The sequence below is a fragment of the Sinocyclocheilus anshuiensis genome, unplaced genomic scaffold (assembly GCF_001515605.1).
Source record: "Sinocyclocheilus anshuiensis isolate Anshui unplaced genomic scaffold, SAMN03320099.WGS_v1.1 scaffold103, whole genome shotgun sequence".
Classification (NCBI taxonomy): Eukaryota; Metazoa; Chordata; class Actinopteri; order Cypriniformes; family Cyprinidae; genus Sinocyclocheilus; species Sinocyclocheilus anshuiensis.
In genome coordinates this window covers 661517-680324 of record NW_015548201.1, presented here as the reverse complement: position 1 = coordinate 680324, position 18808 = coordinate 661517, and the positions used below count along the sequence as shown (strand labels likewise).

The 18808-nt window shown below is 37.3% G+C and overlaps 2 protein-coding genes across 5 annotated transcripts in view; both read right to left on the bottom strand.

Moving 5' to 3' along the window:
• Positions 1-386: 386 nt before the first annotated feature.
• Positions 387-4542, bottom strand: LOC107653325 (G protein-regulated inducer of neurite outgrowth 1-like). Of its 3 annotated transcripts, XM_016440009.1 has the most exons (4): positions 3330-4542; positions 2225-2875; positions 901-1937; positions 387-850 (listed from the first exon to the last, which is right to left on the bottom strand). In XM_016440009.1, exons 2-3 carry the CDS (start codon positions 2792-2794, stop codon positions 921-923), a joined length of 1587 nt encoding a protein of 528 aa, XP_016295495.1. In that variant the 5' UTR covers positions 2795-2875; positions 3330-4542; the 3' UTR covers positions 387-850; positions 901-920. The 3 variants fall into 3 exon arrangements, with proteins under 3 accessions (XP_016295495.1, XP_016295496.1, XP_016295494.1); XM_016440010.1 differs by having other exon boundaries at positions 387-1937; positions 2225-2878; XM_016440008.1 differs by having other exon boundaries at positions 387-1937.
• A 4231-nt stretch (positions 4543-8773) lies between these two features.
• LOC107653324 (beta-synuclein-like) overlaps positions 8774-18808 on the bottom strand; it is a 19584-nt gene continuing 9549 nt past the window's right edge. For both annotated transcript variants that reach the window (XM_016440007.1, XM_016440006.1), the window contains exons 5-6: positions 11680-11766; positions 8774-9572 (exon numbers count right to left, since the gene is read on the bottom strand). In XM_016440007.1, the coding sequence (XP_016295493.1) occupies positions 9543-9572; positions 11680-11766 (117 nt within the window). In that variant the 3' untranslated portion in view covers positions 8774-9542. The remainder of the gene's footprint in view (positions 9573-11679; positions 11767-18808) is intronic.

The following is an 18808-nucleotide window of genomic DNA, read 5'->3' as shown; positions in this document are numbered from 1 at the left end:
TGAAATATCTTGATGCTTAGCTGTTTACACTATGAAATTAATATCTTACAGATTCGTACAAACATTTGCACTTTGTTGTTTCTGATGAGAGAATTCGCCAGAAAGAGGTATTCAGACAGCGAGCGAGTGAAGAAAACACCGGCATTTTAGCGATGACTCATCTGAAAACCTCTGATTGGTCATTGCATTCATAAGCTCAACAGCATCGTGTGTGATTGGTTAATGCGCAGTGCTCAGCACCAGCCAGCGAACACAGATTTGAATGTAGCAACTGATGATATGACGCACTGAACGTTCTAATCATGCTGGTGTGATTGTATTAAATATAGAAAATATTAATCGGCTATTTTTTGTGTTTTGGAAGCTGCATTCAAAATCCACTTGGCTCAAAAATCTGAGGGGGCACGTGCCCCCTCACTTTGAATAGGCATGACGCCTCTGCTTGGTACTGTCACTCTAAATGTAGTCTACTGTTCCTTAAATGTACATGATGAATTCATATATACATGTTTGAAATTTATACATTTTAAAGGTAAAATTATTAGTGTAAAATATTGTAAAAGGGCACTTTAAAAGTGATCCTCACTGACCACAACAACATCAGGGTAGCACAGTCTTGACAGAAGCAAGCAAAAACACACTCAAAGCAGCAAAGCTGGTAGGAGCCATTTTAAAGTCAAGAGCGAGGAGAAATTAAGACGACTGTATTTGCAGTGTATCAAACCAAACCAAAAATGATGATTATCCATATAGGGGCTTCTTGTGACGCAGTGTCAATACAAGTCATTTAAAATGTCTTAAGTCTGTTAAAGGGGCGTATCATTGAACAAAACCCAATCCTGTGCACGTCCAAAGTGCACAAAACTTGGAAAGATTGTCTCATTTGGATTATTAAAATGGTTTAGACTACCATGCCTTCCTTAGTTTTCCTCATCTTGACGTGGTCTTGAACAACAACTTGGCCGCCGGATGTTCCTGAACCACTGGCGAAAATTATTCTGTCGACGCCTGCCGCTCTGCACTGTTTTTTCCTCACTTTGTCCTTTGGCCAGGCTGATTTCACCAAGGTCTGATGTGGGGGGAGGACTGGAAGGCATCGTCATAGATGTTTCGGTTGGGTTTGCTGGCAGAGCATCTGCCGGAGAGAGTAAGGCCAAAGGCTGTTTCTTCTGTTTCTTTACCTGTTTCTCCAGGTGTTTCTGGATGGCCGAGCCCAGCACTGTCACCTCCACCACCGCACCGTACACCTCCCAAGTCATTCCCTTTTCATCCCAGCTCACCTCCTGCACGTGTTCTGGCACTTCTTCTTCTGGTGTCACCCTGACCCGTGGCTCTGGCTCGGGAATTACCTCAGGTGGGGTCAGAACGATTGGGGTCATAGGAGCCGTGGCAACTGAACGTAATTCCACCTGCAAGCCCACCTGCAACTCGGCATCTTTGGTCTGTGCCACCTCTGTACTACACTTGTTGGCAAGTTTTCCAAAGGTGCTTGGAAAAAGGAATGTTGTGGAGCCCTCGGGAGGAGTCATGGGGCTGGTGGCCACCGACTGGTACATCACCTCTAGGCTAACCTGGGTTTGCACGTGCTGTGTGCGTCCAGGCGACCGAGTCAAGGCGAGCGTATCTTGCAAAGGCCGTCCAGCATCCTTGGTTTCAGCTGATTTGGTTTTCTTCAGAAGTTTTACTTCTACATCTTCAGGCTTTGTGGGTTGATCTTTCGGACTGCAAACTTCCAACGAGGCCTTTGTGTTAGTGCCTGTGCTACTTGCGTCTGTTTTCTGTGGGGTGCTTGAACCTTTGCTTCCAGAGTTTGTCTCATTGCTACTTTCCCCTGAATCTCCAGGCAATCTTGGTTCGTCAGTGGTGGTATTCTGCTCAGTTGATGCGTGGCTTATCACGCTGGTCTTCTGGACTTGACTGACTTCAATCACGTTCACCACGACGATGGAGATTTGGTTTTCTTCAGTTTTACTTCTACATCTTCAGGCTTTGTGGGTTGATCTTTCGGACTGCAAACTTCCAACGAGGCCTTTGTGTTAGTGCCTGTGCTACTTGCGTCTGTTTTCTGTGGGGTGCTTGAACCTTTGCTTCCAGAGTTTGTCTCATTGCTACTTTCCCCTGAATCTCCAGGCAATCTTGGTTCGTCAGTGGTGGTATTCTGCTCAGTTGATGCGTGGCTTATCACGCTGGTCTTCTGGACTTGACTGACTTCAATCACGTTCACCACGACGATGGAACCATCGAGACTCTCTTCCTCAGTTGCTCCTCCACCCTCAACTGAAGAGACAGTCTCGGGTTCAACAGGGCAGCTGGAAGTCTTCTGCTCCTCAAACTCCTCATCCTCCTCATCCTCTAAAGTACAGTCATGGTTAGTCACCAGTATGGTAATCTCCTGGTCAAGGTTATGTAGGCCAGATGCCAAGCACATCTTATCTGCTGGATCCTCTGCTTGGTTAACACACCTCTCTTGTTTGCATGCTGCCGCAGGTGGCTCATCGCTCTCATCTGCTGTTTGAGAGGAAGATAAATCCTCTTCTAATCGCAGCTCATGTGGAATTACTGACTTGATTTGATCTGATGTAACCTCTTGGTCGGGTTGCTCCTGGATGCTGCCACAGATCTCCTCTTGGACTGTGGTCCCTGGGTTTTCAGATGCTTTTGACAGGTTTTCATCAGTTATGTTGTCGTTCATAAGGGGCAAATAGTCAATACTTCTGTCATTGGTGTTTATACTTGTGCTGGTCTCCGAGCCAACCTTCCAAACTTCACTTTCTGTCAGAACAGGACCCTCCATGGGTTCAGAGATGGGTTTGTGTTGATCCGGGAGAGGGGCAGTGAAACGTCTGAGCTTCACGGTCTCACACCACTGATGGTTCTGCTGGAAAAAAATTCACATAAATGGATTAGTGCATTAATGTAGGTGCAATGAATAAAAAAAGAGCACTTGACATGCATTAATGATGGCACACACACAAAAACAGTCATTTCTGAAAACATTACTTTAGGTAAAATTCAGTTCAAATCATACTGTTTTGTGATGATCTCGGGCACTGAAAAAAAAAAAATTCTGTTCTTGAAATAATTAACAAAAAAATGAAACAAACTTCAGTCTTACAATATTTATAGGAAGAACATTATCGATTGCCAATAAACTGATTCCTCTTTTTCCTCAAAAAGAGAGATCCAATTATGTCATAGCAGCTCTCTGATCCGGTTCATCCACATACACACACACACACACAAACACAAAAAAACTTGCTTGGTAACAGTATCCTCTAAAAACAAAACTACGATGGCACACAGTGAGACCACTATTGAAAAACACATACCTCAACTGCACGACAGATCAAACGCTGTATCCATATTTTCAAAGATTTCACAGCCAGAGCATGTATTCACACTCCAAGCTCCTCTTTTAGGTGCTGGTAATGATAAGAGGCAGGCTGTAGATGGTTTGTTTTCCAGAAGAATCTCAGTGGATGGCGGTCCTTGAAATTTCACTGTGGTTGAGAGTACTGAAAGCTTCTGATTTTTAGTTTCCCTGGAAACCAGACTCAACATGGCAGTGAGTGGTAATGAAATGACAAAGTATCGGTAGCTTTTTAATCAGAAGCAAATGATGGTGATTAAAATCCATGTGTCAAAAAACAAAACAAAACAAGGCTCTTATGTAATAAAAACTTATATGAAATGCATTTACTTTGGCAGACAAGACACTAAAAGGGTGCACCAGTAGTGTCTTTGTGATCTCTGGAACAAAACATTTGATACAATTTAGTTTTTCTTATATAACAGAATGAATATATATAGAATGAAATCACATTTTCATCTGTTTTTGTTTTCTTCACATGATGGTGGACGGTGTAGGTCACTATACTGCTGCAATTATGTAAAAGACCTTCTAATTAATATTCTGTCTGAATTTTAGTGAACTGCAGGTAAGTAGTGAACTTCATGCTTTTTGGATTTATGCATGTGCTTGCACACTGGCCCATTGCACCTCACCATGAAAAGGAGTGTGTTCTGGAGAGCTGTATTCTATCGCCTATGTTCTCACCATAAAAATGGAGGGCTTTTGCCAATCGCACGCTCCCACAGAATATTTGTTGCCTAGCAACCAGCCATGTACATGCAGGGGGGGAGGGGGGTGACTGTGTTCATGGTAATGGTGGGGGAGTGTTCAGACAACACATGCCATATTCTGAAAACAAGAGGATGCTGCCTGTCATTGCAGGTGAATGATGAGGAGGAGGAGGAGGTGGATAGGGATGTAAAGATGAAGGGGATGTGGAGGTGGAGAATACGGGGGAGAGGGCCAAAAGTGCTGGAGATCAGCTGTAAATTAAGTTGTGGTGAGAAACCTTTCCTCAGGATGAAACAGTTTGACATTTGCATCTACCATTGACATGAACACTAATGGGTACATGTTGACTGCTTTTATCGTCAGTATAAAACAGCTTATTTATTTAAGGCTAACCACTACAAAAAAACGTTTTTTTTTTTCATGCATTTGGCCAATTTTGAGATTTTGGGCTTATTGGCTTTTCATAAAGTGTTTTTTTTTTTTCAGACAATGGAAAGAAAACATTAAAAATACATTTTTTTTTTTTTTTTTGGTGTTTGTTTCTTTTTTTAGTTTTTCTTTCTCAAAACGAGATTTTTCTCCTGCACTGAGCCAGAAAACTTGGGGTTGTGCATATATAATTTTTCTGATTTTATAAAACACATACATATATATTCTGGCTGTTGACAGTATTTTTAAGGCAAGGCAAGTTTATTTATATAGCACATTTCATACACAATGGTAATTCAAAGTGCTTTACATAAAAGAAAAGAAAAAAATAATCACAACAATAAAACAAGGAATTTAAAAACTTTGAAAATGATTAAAAAAATTGATTTAAGAGGTTTAAAATGAATTTAAGAAAACGATTATACATAAAATATAGTGCAATCAGTTCGGACATCGCACAGTGCTCATTCAATAAATGCACAGCTAAACAGATTAGTTTTGAGTCTGCATTTAAATGTGACTAATGCATTAGCACATCTGATCTCTGCTGGAAGCTGATTCCAGCTGCGGGCGGCATAATAACTAAAAGCATATTTTAGTATAGTTCTAGTTTTAGTATAGTCAGCATAGTTATAACTGACTTAATCCTAATGATCTGAGTGGTCTGTTAGGTGAATGTTGCTGCTATTATAGCGGGGACCCGACACATATCACTGAGAGCTGCTATCAGTTGTTTTTGGTTCACCTACATCAGATGGAGGCTTTGGGCCCTGGCGTTGTGGCAGCGGCCGGAGAGCTCTCACAGGAGGAGGAAGACGAGCTGGGCCCACAGGCTTTGGTAGTTGTGGGGCCCGCCGTTTTTTAGTTGATATCTGGGGGCTTGCAGCAAAAGAGTGGGAGAGTCTGGTCCCAGCATAAACCAGTTCCTCCATTTTCTGTGAGAAGCTTAGAAGTGGAGATGTTGGAGAGAGGAATAATGTGTCTGGTGAGCGGGGCTCTGGCTCTGTTGTTTCCGGTGGCTGTGATATGTTGTCCTGGCTTCCCTGGCCGGGAAGTGTGACAAAAAGAGGTATCTTTTGTAAAAACCTTTGACTCTAATATGTCAACAATGAAACAAGAATTTTGATCCTGGCTTCATACAGTTCAGATTTTTATTCTAGACTTATTATTACTTAATATTTAATTAGATAATGCCTCATTTAGATATTTAAACATAACATTTCAGAAAATTTGTAATAAAAAATGTTTGCAATTCTTAATGTAATCAATCAACTGAAGAAGTATGGTGATATATATCAGATTATTGTTTTTTTTACCCTATTTGGATGTCTTGCCTTAATAAAGAGTTAATAAAGAGCTCAAGATATTTGTTTCTATTTAATAGCTTTTATAGACACCTACACATTCTGGCATCGTATCATGATTTTTCTAAAAATGTACATGCCATAATTGCAAAATAAACATTACATTTTATATTTGTATTTTAAAGGCACTGGAAAGGACCTATAGATTATTCTTACTTTCAGCTGCCTGAAATCAGACCAAGTCTGTTCCAACACCTTAGACAGCACATGTAATAAGGTATAATGGGCTCAGCTGCTGCTCTTATGGCAGGTTTGACATTAAGTGCTTGACACAAAGCATATCTGTTCCTGAACTTTGCAGGAAATATTCCACACATTGATTTTAAGGGTGACAGCAGCTCATTCTCAGCAGCTTTCCATGCATGAAATATATAGTGAGTTAATCTATACGGTTAATGCATCCATAATGAAAATGTCAGCTATGCTTGTTACATCCTGACTAAAAAATCAGCTTCAACTATGTAATGAACTTAAAAAAATGGAAATGATCCCCTCTGTAATTTTTTCTGTAACTACACTGAATTGATAAAGACTGATTTTAAGTTGTGCAACACATTTGAAACAGGATGCACATGTAGGTGAGTAGCAGCCAACATGTGGCATGTTATTTAAGGGGTTATTGTTTGTAATCAAAAGCATCATCTCTTGACATCCACAGGAATACTGAGGCACTTTTGAATGAAAGTTCTTTCACTGTGGTCTACCTGTGTTATGTTGCCATAGCAACATAACACCGTTTCCTCTTCCAGTTTCCTCTTCCAGTGACGTGGGAGCTGAGAATAATAAGAATAATAATTTAAGGGGTTCTTTACTAAGAAAGTGGACGTGTCCTTGCACACTCTATATCCTCACATCGTATTTCACTAGAATAGAAAGGCACGTAGGATGGCTATAAAGAGACACTGCAGCAGCTGAACGGAATGTATTGTGTATTTTCGAAACACAAGCATCTTTGAACAGGCTTTGGAATATAGGATGACCAACAATTAAACTGAAATTAAATCTTTAGGAAATAATCTGCATTGGAAGGGCAGGTGAAATCGAGCTGATACGTTTACAAAGTCGCTAATACATTTTTTTTTTATGATTCAGTTCACAAGGTGTTAAGTTGAATCTGATAACAAGGAATGTCGGATAGTTTGAGCAGTGCAGCATTTATTTGGAACTCAATTTGTGTCCAAACTCCTTAATGGTGTCTGATGCTTTCTCTGCAGCTGTGCCTATAGCAGACTGTGTTTGTCTGGACGCCTCCTCAGCAGCTGTTTGTATATATACACATGCACAGAGACAGAGACAGAGAGTTCCTTTAGGGATGCATTTGCATATTCTTCATGGTGCAACATACAAATAAACTGGTAGATATAAGGAAAACAATACAATCACATTTTTAGATTTAAAACATTAAGACAATGGCATGCCAAAATTATGCAGAGTATATTCTCAGTGTGCAGTACAATACGATTGTGGATGATTTGCATACACCGAAAAGCTGTGAAATCACACACATCCACATTTAAGTGCATCTTTATCCAGATGTATTTAACACTCTTTCTCTCACCTGCACTGGTGGTTTCTTTGGAAGACTCTGCCACCTGGTGCACGACATCTTGCGTTGCCTGAACTGAAATAACATTATCAAACATGCTGGTTGTTTGTCACACACATTGACAAAGGTCTCTAAAAAGCAGTATCAAAAATGTTGTTAATGCATGGTGAAATGTACTACTCACTCACTCACCCACCCACCCACTCACTCGAATAAATAAATAATACTTAATTAAATGGTATATAATTTTTTATTATTTAAATATGCTTAACGTTGTCAAGAAAATAATTTTAATTAATGCCAAAGTGAAGATAGTTTCGCTGCCAGTTATCACACTGTATAGCTTAAAACATAAAGTTTTATATATAAAAGGTTTATATATAACAGTTATATATATATATATATATATATATAATTTACTCATGTACTTTAATTTGATGGAAATTTTGAAATAAACAATCTTAAAACTAAAAAAAAATCTTAAAATGTAAAACATTTTAAAAACCAAATCAATAACAGTATAGCTAATAATAATAATAATAAACATGAAAAACTCAGCAAATAAATGATAAAATAATTAAATGTATTTAATGTTAAATGAAAACATTTTGTTGGTCAAAGTTCACTCAGTGGCACAAAAATAAAACATATATAGCAAGTAGACGGCTGTTTTTTCATAAACTAAAAATGAATGTTGCCAAATAAACAAATGACAGCCCAGATGAGCAGCGTGTAACCATTAGTACCTGCACTGTCAGTGACGCCTTTAGTAGCTGACTGTGTTGTGTTCTTCAGCCCCTCCAGAGACTTCTTAAAGGAAGCCATGATACTGAGCACATACACACTCAGTCCTACCGGCTCGGCGTAAGCGGGACACTGCCAGCGGGGGCCCTTAAATACCCTCTGCTGCCGGAGGGCACCACATTCCCCTGTGATTGCACATGCTAATCCATCAATGGTGCCCGGCTTATGCAGGTATGCCAGCTATTGAGCAATGGCACCGCACTCATTCTGCTGGGCTCAGCATGTCTGTAGAGCACTACGTTCTGTTCTGGAGACACAGCCAGACATCCTGTTGATAAGAGGACAGGAGGGAGGACGTCACTCCCTCTGTTAGTTTCTCTGTGTAATATTTCTGGAAGCCAAAAGATGGAATAATAATAAATCTGTAATAAAACCGCAAACTAAGTGGTAGATAATTATTATAAGCACTTGTTTTGACATTTTGTTATCGAATGCCAAGATGTTCTTACATGCTTATGGGTGATTTCTGTGTGGTGCTGTGATAGTGTTGCATACTGTATACAGACATAGCTTTTGGGAAAAGAAAGAAAAAGAGGACTACACATGGAACTTTTTTGTTTGTTTTCTTTATTTACAGAGGATTCACTTGTCTTGAATGACACAGAAACCTTAATATTGACATTTCCAGCATTGTAAAGCACATATTGACCTCACATTCATGAACATTTCAAGACACATTTACAATAACTTTAAAGTCTCCAGTACACAAACGCATACATACACACAGATACAAATTGCCCAATTCTAACAAATAATCCACTGGAATGATATCACAAGCAACTATAAAGTTACAACGTATAAAACTCTTACTTCAAAAACATTAAAGAAATAGCTTGCTTCAATATTAAATTGAAAATGAAAGTAAAATCCCACAAACAGGCATTGCACACAGCTATATATAATATCATATTTACCCGAAGATATTTTAACCCCCAATATGCTATTGGAAGATCTGAAACATCTATTACACATATAGAAATGCAGGTACACAAGTACAAAGAGTCACAATGGGAAGGGCAGGTCTCGTTTCATTGGGAGGGAGGCAAGGAAACGAGACAGAGCACCCTCCGGCAGTAAGCATAGAGCTACATCCAACACGTTACCGTCAGAACATGACATTTACAATAGATCATAATAAAAGTATATATCTGATAGGAAGAACATTTCTCAGAAGGATTAACTGGAATATATATATATATTTTTTTTTTTACTTTTTTTTGTTTTTGCAACAGTGTTTATTGTGTTTAGGATTTGTACTTGTTATTTGTATAAACTTTTTGTGCTGCTGGCTGAACTTGGACTTGGAATGTGATGTTTATGCCTCTGGCTCATAATCTTGGTTGTCCTGTGAGCAGAAACAGAAAAAAAAAATTCTTAAAAATGAGAAGAAAACGATCAAAAATGATTTGCCTTTGTGATGTTTCTTTCTTTTTTTTGTTGTTGTTATAAAATTTACATATAACACTGTCCAGAAAATAAGCTTCATATATCATAAGTAATAAAATGTAAAAAATATACAAAAATACATACGTGTACATACACACACACACATTTTAAATGTATATGATTCCACGAACTTTTAATAGCTTAAAATTAATTTAAAAATACTTTTTGTCCCAAAATAAAATCTTCTTAAATGCATTTTTTTTAGCTTAAAGGCACCAAATTAAGCCATATACATAAATATATATCTTTCTTACAAGATTATATATATATATATATATATATTTATATATATATATATAATTTATTTATTTTGCTTAAAGACATAAAACAAAAACAAGGCATAAAATAAAATAAAAAAGTCAGTGTGGCAGTGTGTTTTTCCCTGAAATGTTTTTTTATTGGTATACACACCATTCAGTTTTGTTTTATTTGACTGTTTGATTTGTGTTTGTATTTTTCTACACTGTACTTTTTGAGTTAAACTGAACCCAAATACAAGCAATATTACTATAAGCAAACCTTTAGCTTTTGATTAGCCCAGAGGAACATCTTAAGACAAAACGTTATTTAAAATTTCAAATTATTACTATTATTTTTACACAATACACACATTGGGATCCCACACATAAAGTCAGTTTCATCAGAATTTGATGGTTAACTACATCCCATCATGATGCTTTTCCTATTGTATTGATTCTGTTTGAGGTCTGTTGCAGTGCCTCCTTTTCCCCAGCAGGTGGCAGCTGATGCGTTCATAAAAAAAGTTCACGTAAAGTTCATAAGCGTCTGATTTATTTCATGAATATAATTACACATCATGCTGGAGCTATATTAGTAAGGTCTGAAGATCTGTCATCTGAAGATACCCTACATCTTAAATGTCAGTATCATTATCTGATGGCCCTGGTTCCCTGTGTGAGAGAGAGCATCTACTGGAAGAGCCCATCTCCTCATTGGGGCAGGCGGAGCCTCCATCACTACCCACAATGCAAAAGAGCTTCTGACGTCCAGTGTTGGGCAAGTTACTCTGAAAATTTAATCAAATTACTGATTACTGATTACTCCTTTTAAAAGTAATCACGTTACTGTTCTGATTACTTTATTTCAAAAGTAATTAGTAATTAGTTACATTACTAGTTGCATTACTTTTTTCTCCATGAAATTTATGAAATCCCATACACAATTCCGATAAATATTTGTTATTAAAGCATCAACATTCACAGAACACCTTTTGTGCAATAGATGAATAACAATTTAATTGTTTTAGATATTTTGTGTTTAGATATTTCTATTTTGCGGGAGTCCCGTGAATCATTTTATTCTCTCGCATCCTGCACACACACGAGTCTCTGCACTCGCCTATCAAGTCTTGTCCCGCGCCGCACTCTGTTGCGTCGGGTCTCGCGGGAGCAGGTCTCTAATCCACTGGCACCTGACTCGACAGTGCATGTGCTACATCCTTTTTACAGTCTCTAGATTGTAAAACACTGCATTCTGTCAACAATATAATGCAGCAGTAACGTATAGAGACCTCGGCTTGTAACTATACTCTAATTACTATTTTGAAAATTATAACGCGTTAAATTACTAAAAAAGTAATCAAATTACAGTAATGCGTTACTAAGTAATGCATTACTGCCCAACACTGTTGACGTCACCACCACTCCCATGCAGGCAGATTCAGCATGGCAGTGAGGTAATGAGAGGGAAGAAGGCAAACAGAAGGAGGGGGAGGGAGGAAAAGAGGAAGGGGAGGATGCCACACAGGGAATCCCACCATATCTGTGTGCACAAGTGACATGTTGAGAAATTAATGTGTTAATAAATGTCTGCGGTTTTTAATTTTAATTTAATAATCAGTAACAATTAACAGAATTCTCCTGGTTTATAAAACGACACTGCAGCATATAGAAAACTATTTAAAAAGGGATGACTTGGACTTGTGACCATGTCTGATGTGTGCGTCAGGTAGATTTGTGTGCTCCTGTGAGTGCTGACGGTCTAACCTGCTGAGAGTCGTCGTATGTCTGTCCCTCAGGGTCCATGAGACCTTCTCCCATTGGCTCCTCGGTGGCTTCCTGACCAAACTCAGGCTGTGAACACGCACGTGAAAGCATAGCATGTCTTCAAAATCCAACAACAACAAAAGATCTGGTCATGCATAGCCACTTCAAAATATTGACATGAATTATATTAGCATGATGATTTCTTTTTAAGCACTATCACAGGCAGAGGCTAAATATAACCACTTGTCTCTTGTGCCGTTTACGGTATGTACAATATATAATTGGTGCATCTGCTAATGTGCTTTAGTATGTGTGCTACAACTTCATATGTATATAATAATGTTTAATCAAACTCCATTTTGTCTTGCCAGAGAGACAGAAGGAGAAAGAGACTCTCATTACCTACATACAGTAGTTAGATTTTCTTTACAGTTCTGGGTCACTGGAAGGTTTATTTTTAAACTGAGCTATCACAGTCAATTAGGTCATATTCCAGCAATATACAGTTCTAATATATCAACACTTAATGAAACACTTCATGTCAATCAAGCTACATGGAAACAGTGCCATTTGTACTAAAACATTTTTTATACCTTCATTTGAAAGAGTTTACTGCTAAATGCTCAGAAAATCATATTTTACCATTATAGACATATTCAAAATTTAAATTAGTTATTCATTTCTATTTCAAATCGAGATTATGTCAATTATGCTGAAACATTTACCACTTAAAAAAATATTAAGTTGATCTTTCAGACATCATATTTAAGTGCCATCATAATTAGTTTGACCTACTGGTTCAAACAGAGATGTTTCTTTTTACAGTCGTTATCACTATTTTTGTATTATGGCCTATTTAAGCTATATATATATATATATATTGTATATATACATATATATATATATTAGGGCTGTCGACGTTAACTCGTGCGATTCATTTTACAATCCTTAACGCGTTAAAATAATTTAATGCAATTAACGCAAAATTACTGAAGCACAATTTCTATTCTAACCCTTTAACCCAATTTTGCTTCTCTGCTTGCGATTAGATCATTTTAAGCCGCTAAACTCCGGGAAAGTTTTCAGTCCAATGATCCAGTAAGCGAATGCATTCAAACAATCTGTCCAAAACAGCGCTAATATAAAGGAAACCAGGCTGATTACATCAGAGATTTCATAGAGAACAGAGACTCGCGTTGCGTTTTCAGTGAATTATTATTCCAGTGTGTTTCGCTTTAAAACTTTAAACTGTCATATTCTGTAATTGTCTCTGAAGAGCACGAGCCCTCACACGCGCTGTGAATATATGGTTGACCTGAAGAATGAAAGCTATATCATACACTTGGAAAATTATGAGCTATATCACTGCTTATCAACACTAGGGGTGTAACAATACACTTAGCTCACGAAATGAGACAAAATACAGATACTTGGTTCACTAGAACATGGCAATATTTTAATACTATTTTTAAGAAAATTTCAATGACAAAATATTGGTCTTTTCATTACAAAAATTACAACAATGCAACTGTGTTGGCAAAGGTTTATGAATGATTTACGTTACAAATCTAGTGAGATAATGCACACTGTTTTTCCAGATGAACGTAAAGCAATTCAAATTCACGGCATATGCAGAGGAAGTGTTTAGCCCCTTTCACATATACAGTCTTTACTGGTAAATCACCGGTAAGTTACCATTAATAGAACATGTGTGAACAGGACCTTTTCAAAAATCTCGGTAAATTTGTTCTGGCAATCATATCGTTTTATGGAGATGACATGATTACTCTGAGCTGTTTACAAAGCTCCGCTGCTTTTTAATGAGTTATTATATGTAAATATGCGCTAGGCTAGATGGACATCTTTGACCATTGCGCTTTGTGGCTTTTTGTCGTGCTTCTCCATTCATCAGGGCTGCGACTATTATGCGCGTCTCGTGTTTATAAGAGCAAACATTCTGATTGTAGTGTTAGTTTGGTTGAAAGTGAAAGCTGTGCTCCTCTCATACCATTGGTAGGCGAACTCATGGACTCGAAATTAATCAACAAGTTTTTTTTTTATGTAGGACTATTTTTTTCCGCAGCCAAACGCTGCACGCCGGAGATCCGGCACGGTGCCGGAGAACTTTAAGCCCTGACACACACACACACACCTATCTATCTATCTATCTATCTATCTATCTATCTATCTATCTATCTATCTATCTATCTATCTATCTATCTATCTATCTATCTATCTATCTATCTATCTATCTATCTATCTATCTATCTATCTATCTATCTATCTATCTATCTATCTATCTATCTATCTATCTATCTATCTATCTATCTATCTATCTTAAGCTTAACCAGGTCATTATTCATGTAAACATACAGAAATAGTGATAAAGACAATAAAAAAAAACATTTAGGCCTATGTTTGAACCAGTAGGTCATACCAATTATCTTCTCAGCATAATGTAGATAAACACTACATGATAAATGCATAAAACACTTTTAAAGTAAACACAAAGTAAAAATACCATACATTTTAAATATTATTTTTTAAATACTGATATTAATATTTAAACATGTAACCCATTAAATGTAATGGTAATTAATGTGGGGTTATGGAAAATGCCATATATTCAGATGGAAAACAGATTTAAATATTTTCATTTTGTTTAAAAATAAAATGAACATTTTAGTTGAAAAGTTATTTTGAATGACATGATAAACTGTTTAATCTCACAAATAATGTGAGATAATTAGATCAATAATAAGACACAAAACACAAGTGGCACTGAGAACGTTTCCTGAGAACGACCCACAATCAGAACACAGACTATGTTCTTGTCTAGTACACAAACAAACACACAAATGGCATAGTCCAGTCCAGCAACACAGTTAGCACTGACCACCTGCACACTTTCACATGTTTCAAAACTGCTAAACTACACACTTAAACCAGCCATCACACTTTTTTCTTATGACAATAGCGGCACTCCAAATCATTTGGCTGATGATGGCTTAACCAAAGCACTAGAGCTTTAAAATCGATGACAGTGGCATTGTGTTTTTATTCTTTGGCTCCAGCAGGCTTCATACACACACATAACTAAACACCACAAGCACATGTGCTGCAAGGTTCTTATGCTGATTTTCCCTCTAAGTGATTTATGCGATTACTGAGTCACCACAAAGGATAAAACTCGTTTTTAAGCCTGGTGGGGAATATCCGTGGAAGACCACACATCTAAATCTGTCACGAATACCACTACTGGAGAAAACCCAGAGCGCTCTGAAATCAACAGTTTGTTTAAACTTAAGCAGATATGCCTAGGTTTGAAGACTGGCTGACTTCTCCCTTAGTGCATTTTTAAGTACTGTGCAAAGTGCTAAGCGACCTTGGGCAAGGTCGAGAGAGAGAGAGAGAGAGAGAGAGAGAGAGAGAGGGAGAGAGAGAGAAAGAGAGAGGGGAGGGGGAAGGGAAGGCAAGGGGGCTCAGCAGGACCGAAACACAAAGTATGACAAGATATTCCCCATGGGATAAGCCGCCCTCCATTATGTGTCATGTGTTATGAGGTAAAGGTGAGTGTGTGAGGTGTACAGCCCTCTGATATACATCTACACTCTCTGAGACTTTATTATTTTTTTCTAGTGTCGTGTACTTCCAATGTAATAATCCATAACCATGTCTGATGGTCATGTGCATGTTGATCTACTATACTGAAAAAAATGTCTTTGAAACAATTTTCACTCCAAAATTTCACAAATGATTACAAAGAAACAGCAAGTAACATTGAAATAAATATGATTTTTTTAGACCCAGAGAATATTGAACAGGAGGATCGCGCAGAACCTTTGCACACACAGATATTGCAAGACATATTAAAGTGGTAACGTTATTGTTTTTTTTAATTTGCTAAATCATGTTTTAGATAGGATGTCAACAACCGCTTAAAATAACTGCATTTACTATGTACAGATAAGTGCATATGATTGTCCAGTATTGTACTGTCAGCAATTTATTATAAAAACGTTTTCATAATTGTAACATACATATTGTAACAAAAAGAAAACTTGAGGCTACAGCAGCACTTCTTCTTCGTCGTAGTCTTTTCTGATGCACTCAACCAAGCATTAACCACGACCTCGCCCCTCCCCCAACCATTCGAATTTCCGTAGGCGGGAATTATTTTAATGATATTCTAATGAGCCACTTTGTGGTATCACAAAACCCGGAAAACAACGCTGTAGTCCAAACGAGTCGTTCGTTGTAGTTCTTTATCTCCCTTTGGAGTGGACTTTGAGTTAAGTTTGAAGATCTTTTTTATGCCCAAACATACACACTACACACTGACTAAAATTCAAAAAGTGAAAAAGCATAATAGGACCCCTTTAAGTAGAAAGACTGAAATTGTAAATGTCCAGTTTCAGTCAAATTTTTAATGTTAAAAATGTTTTGTCAGGTAACCTAAAATGTCATGTCAAAAAATATGATTGAATCAACCTGACTACATACATTACATCAAAAATATTTTTTAAAGGATTAGTTCACTTCCAGGTCAGATATTTCAAAAGCAAGTAAGTAAAATGCACAAGTTACTAAAGTTATTTGACGGTAAGGGGAGAGAGAGAGCGAGAGAGAGAGACCGAGAGCACGCACTTCTGTTGCATGATCTTGATTGCTGTTTACTCCATTAGCGCATGCATTTGGATTAAAACTAAATCATAAATATAAAATAAACAAAAATTATAGGGGCATTCACCATAAACAACATTTATTTTAAACGTCAAGCATACACAACTTTATTTAAAGCATCTAAATATATGCGCTATATTGCATATTCATATTTTTACTTAACCTGTTGTCTACATGATAAGAAAGAATGTAAGGAGCTAAAGGTAAAATTCAACATCTCCTATATAACTGCATGTTACTAATGAAGAAAAACAGACTGGATGTGTGCAGGACATATGACAGCATTTATAGGATGCATTGAGGAGGAGCCCAAACTACACTCAATGGCCAAGTGATGCTGACATAGTTATAGTCTGTGATATTGGCACAGATTCTGTGTACTAAACAATTATTTGTGACTGTACACCGTTCTTAAGTAGACAAAGATGTTTAGTTCCCACTTTAAGTGAACCTTAGTTCCCAGGACATCTACAAGATGGATTAAAATGCTGATAAAATGAGACAAACACATGAAAGTATGACTGAAATGTTAAAGTGTTAAAAAAATGAATGAATGAATGAATGAAACCACTTTTATTCTGTGGCACTTAAAAAAAATTATTTGGTGCCTAATTTTGTTTCTTACAGAAGCCATTGGTTTCTTAAGTGATTTTTTTGTGATTTTTCTGGAGCCTTGTAATAAGATACTTACATATAAACAATCTGCAAAGGTGCCTGAAGTATTTAAACTATCTTTACAATTGAAACTGAATTCGTTTCATAATTAATGAATTTCACAACATTATTTCCGTTTCAGATGTAGCCTAAATTATGCAATCACTCAGTACTATCAAGTTTCTACTGAGTGACTGCATAATTTAGGGCTACATCTGCAACCTTGTTACTTTTTCACATTAATTACATTAGAATGTAACAAACCAGATTCTCATTTCTTACATTCGAATTGCACATTTGTAATAGTATACATTAAATTTCTATTAACTTACAATTCTGTCAGAAGAAGTCTTTTCTTCCTCTCATGATATAATCCTCTCATAATTTTCTGCCCATCTATCGAAAAATCTAGGCAATCAACATTAATCTTAAAATTAAGGCTTAAGCTTAATAAAAATGATTAAAAACATTATAAAGGAAATACATATGAACTGAAAAGAACTGTGTTTACTTGAGTCAAGATGGCCTGTTGACAAGAGCAGCTCCAATACTGTCTGCATGAACGAGTAACCAAATCACGCCTGTATTATAGATGACTACAGTAATATCAAAGACATGCATTAAACTGGAAAGTCTCATCACATCTGACACAACAAGAGTCCAATCACTCTGAGAGGAGAGCAAAGGATTTGAGTCGCAATGCAGTTGTCACTCTAATAAATACCTGAACTGTGTGTGAACGCAACCGTATTAATGACTCAAATACAGGACTGACAACCGTATTGTGCTGCTGTGTGAGTGTGGTCATACATAGAGCTGACAGATTTCACAAATCTACTCAGATTTGCAAGCTCTTGATTCAATCCAATTTGGTTGGAATCTCGATTTGATTCAATTTTCGAACAGATATTGTTTTCATTTGTTGTGCGTCTCCTAGTGTTTGAAGTCACATTCATAGCACATGCAGTGATATGCTTGATCCCCAGGGAAAACAAAAACTGCTAGGGATGCACCGATACCGATACTGGTATCGGTATCTGGCCCGATACTGCGCTCCTGCACTCGTACTCCTACTCATAAAAATGCCCCCAATGCACATGTTTAGCTTGCTTTAACCCTTGTGTTGTGTTCAAAACCCTATAACACTTGTGGTGTTCCAGGGCAAAAATGACCTGAACACCACATGAGGGTTAAAGGCCAAAGTATACTTTTTACTCCTGGTCCACGTTCCACGTACAGTGCATGTGACGCAAATTACATCACCAAAATAGTATGAGCGTTCTCGTATAATGAGTGGTACAGTATTGAGTTAACAAAAGCTTATACAATACATTTTAACAGGTATAATTAAGTGTGGAAATAACCTATGGAAATATCTGATTCCTAAATGAAGCCAACAACATGATTCATATTATTATTAGTTTATTTCTGTACCCAATATTTAAAAAAATTACAAATGCTCTGAAAATCCAGGTATCGGTATCGGCGAGTACCAAAAATGAAAGTATCGTATCGGACTCATTCTGAAAAAAGTGGTATCGGTGCATCCCTACTTTTTAACCACAAATGCTCATCTTGCACTAGCTCGTCTTCACGCATTACGTAATCACGTTGGAAAGGTCACGTCTGATGTAGGCGGAAGTACCGACCCAGTGTTTACAAAGTGAACGTGCAAAGAAAGTCAAACGCCCTTTACAAAAAACGGTAAAACAGCGATGTAGTACGATTTAGAACGATTTTGAAGTTGGAGGAGAAAATGAGATGGGACTTTTTCGATATACCCTAACTGGCA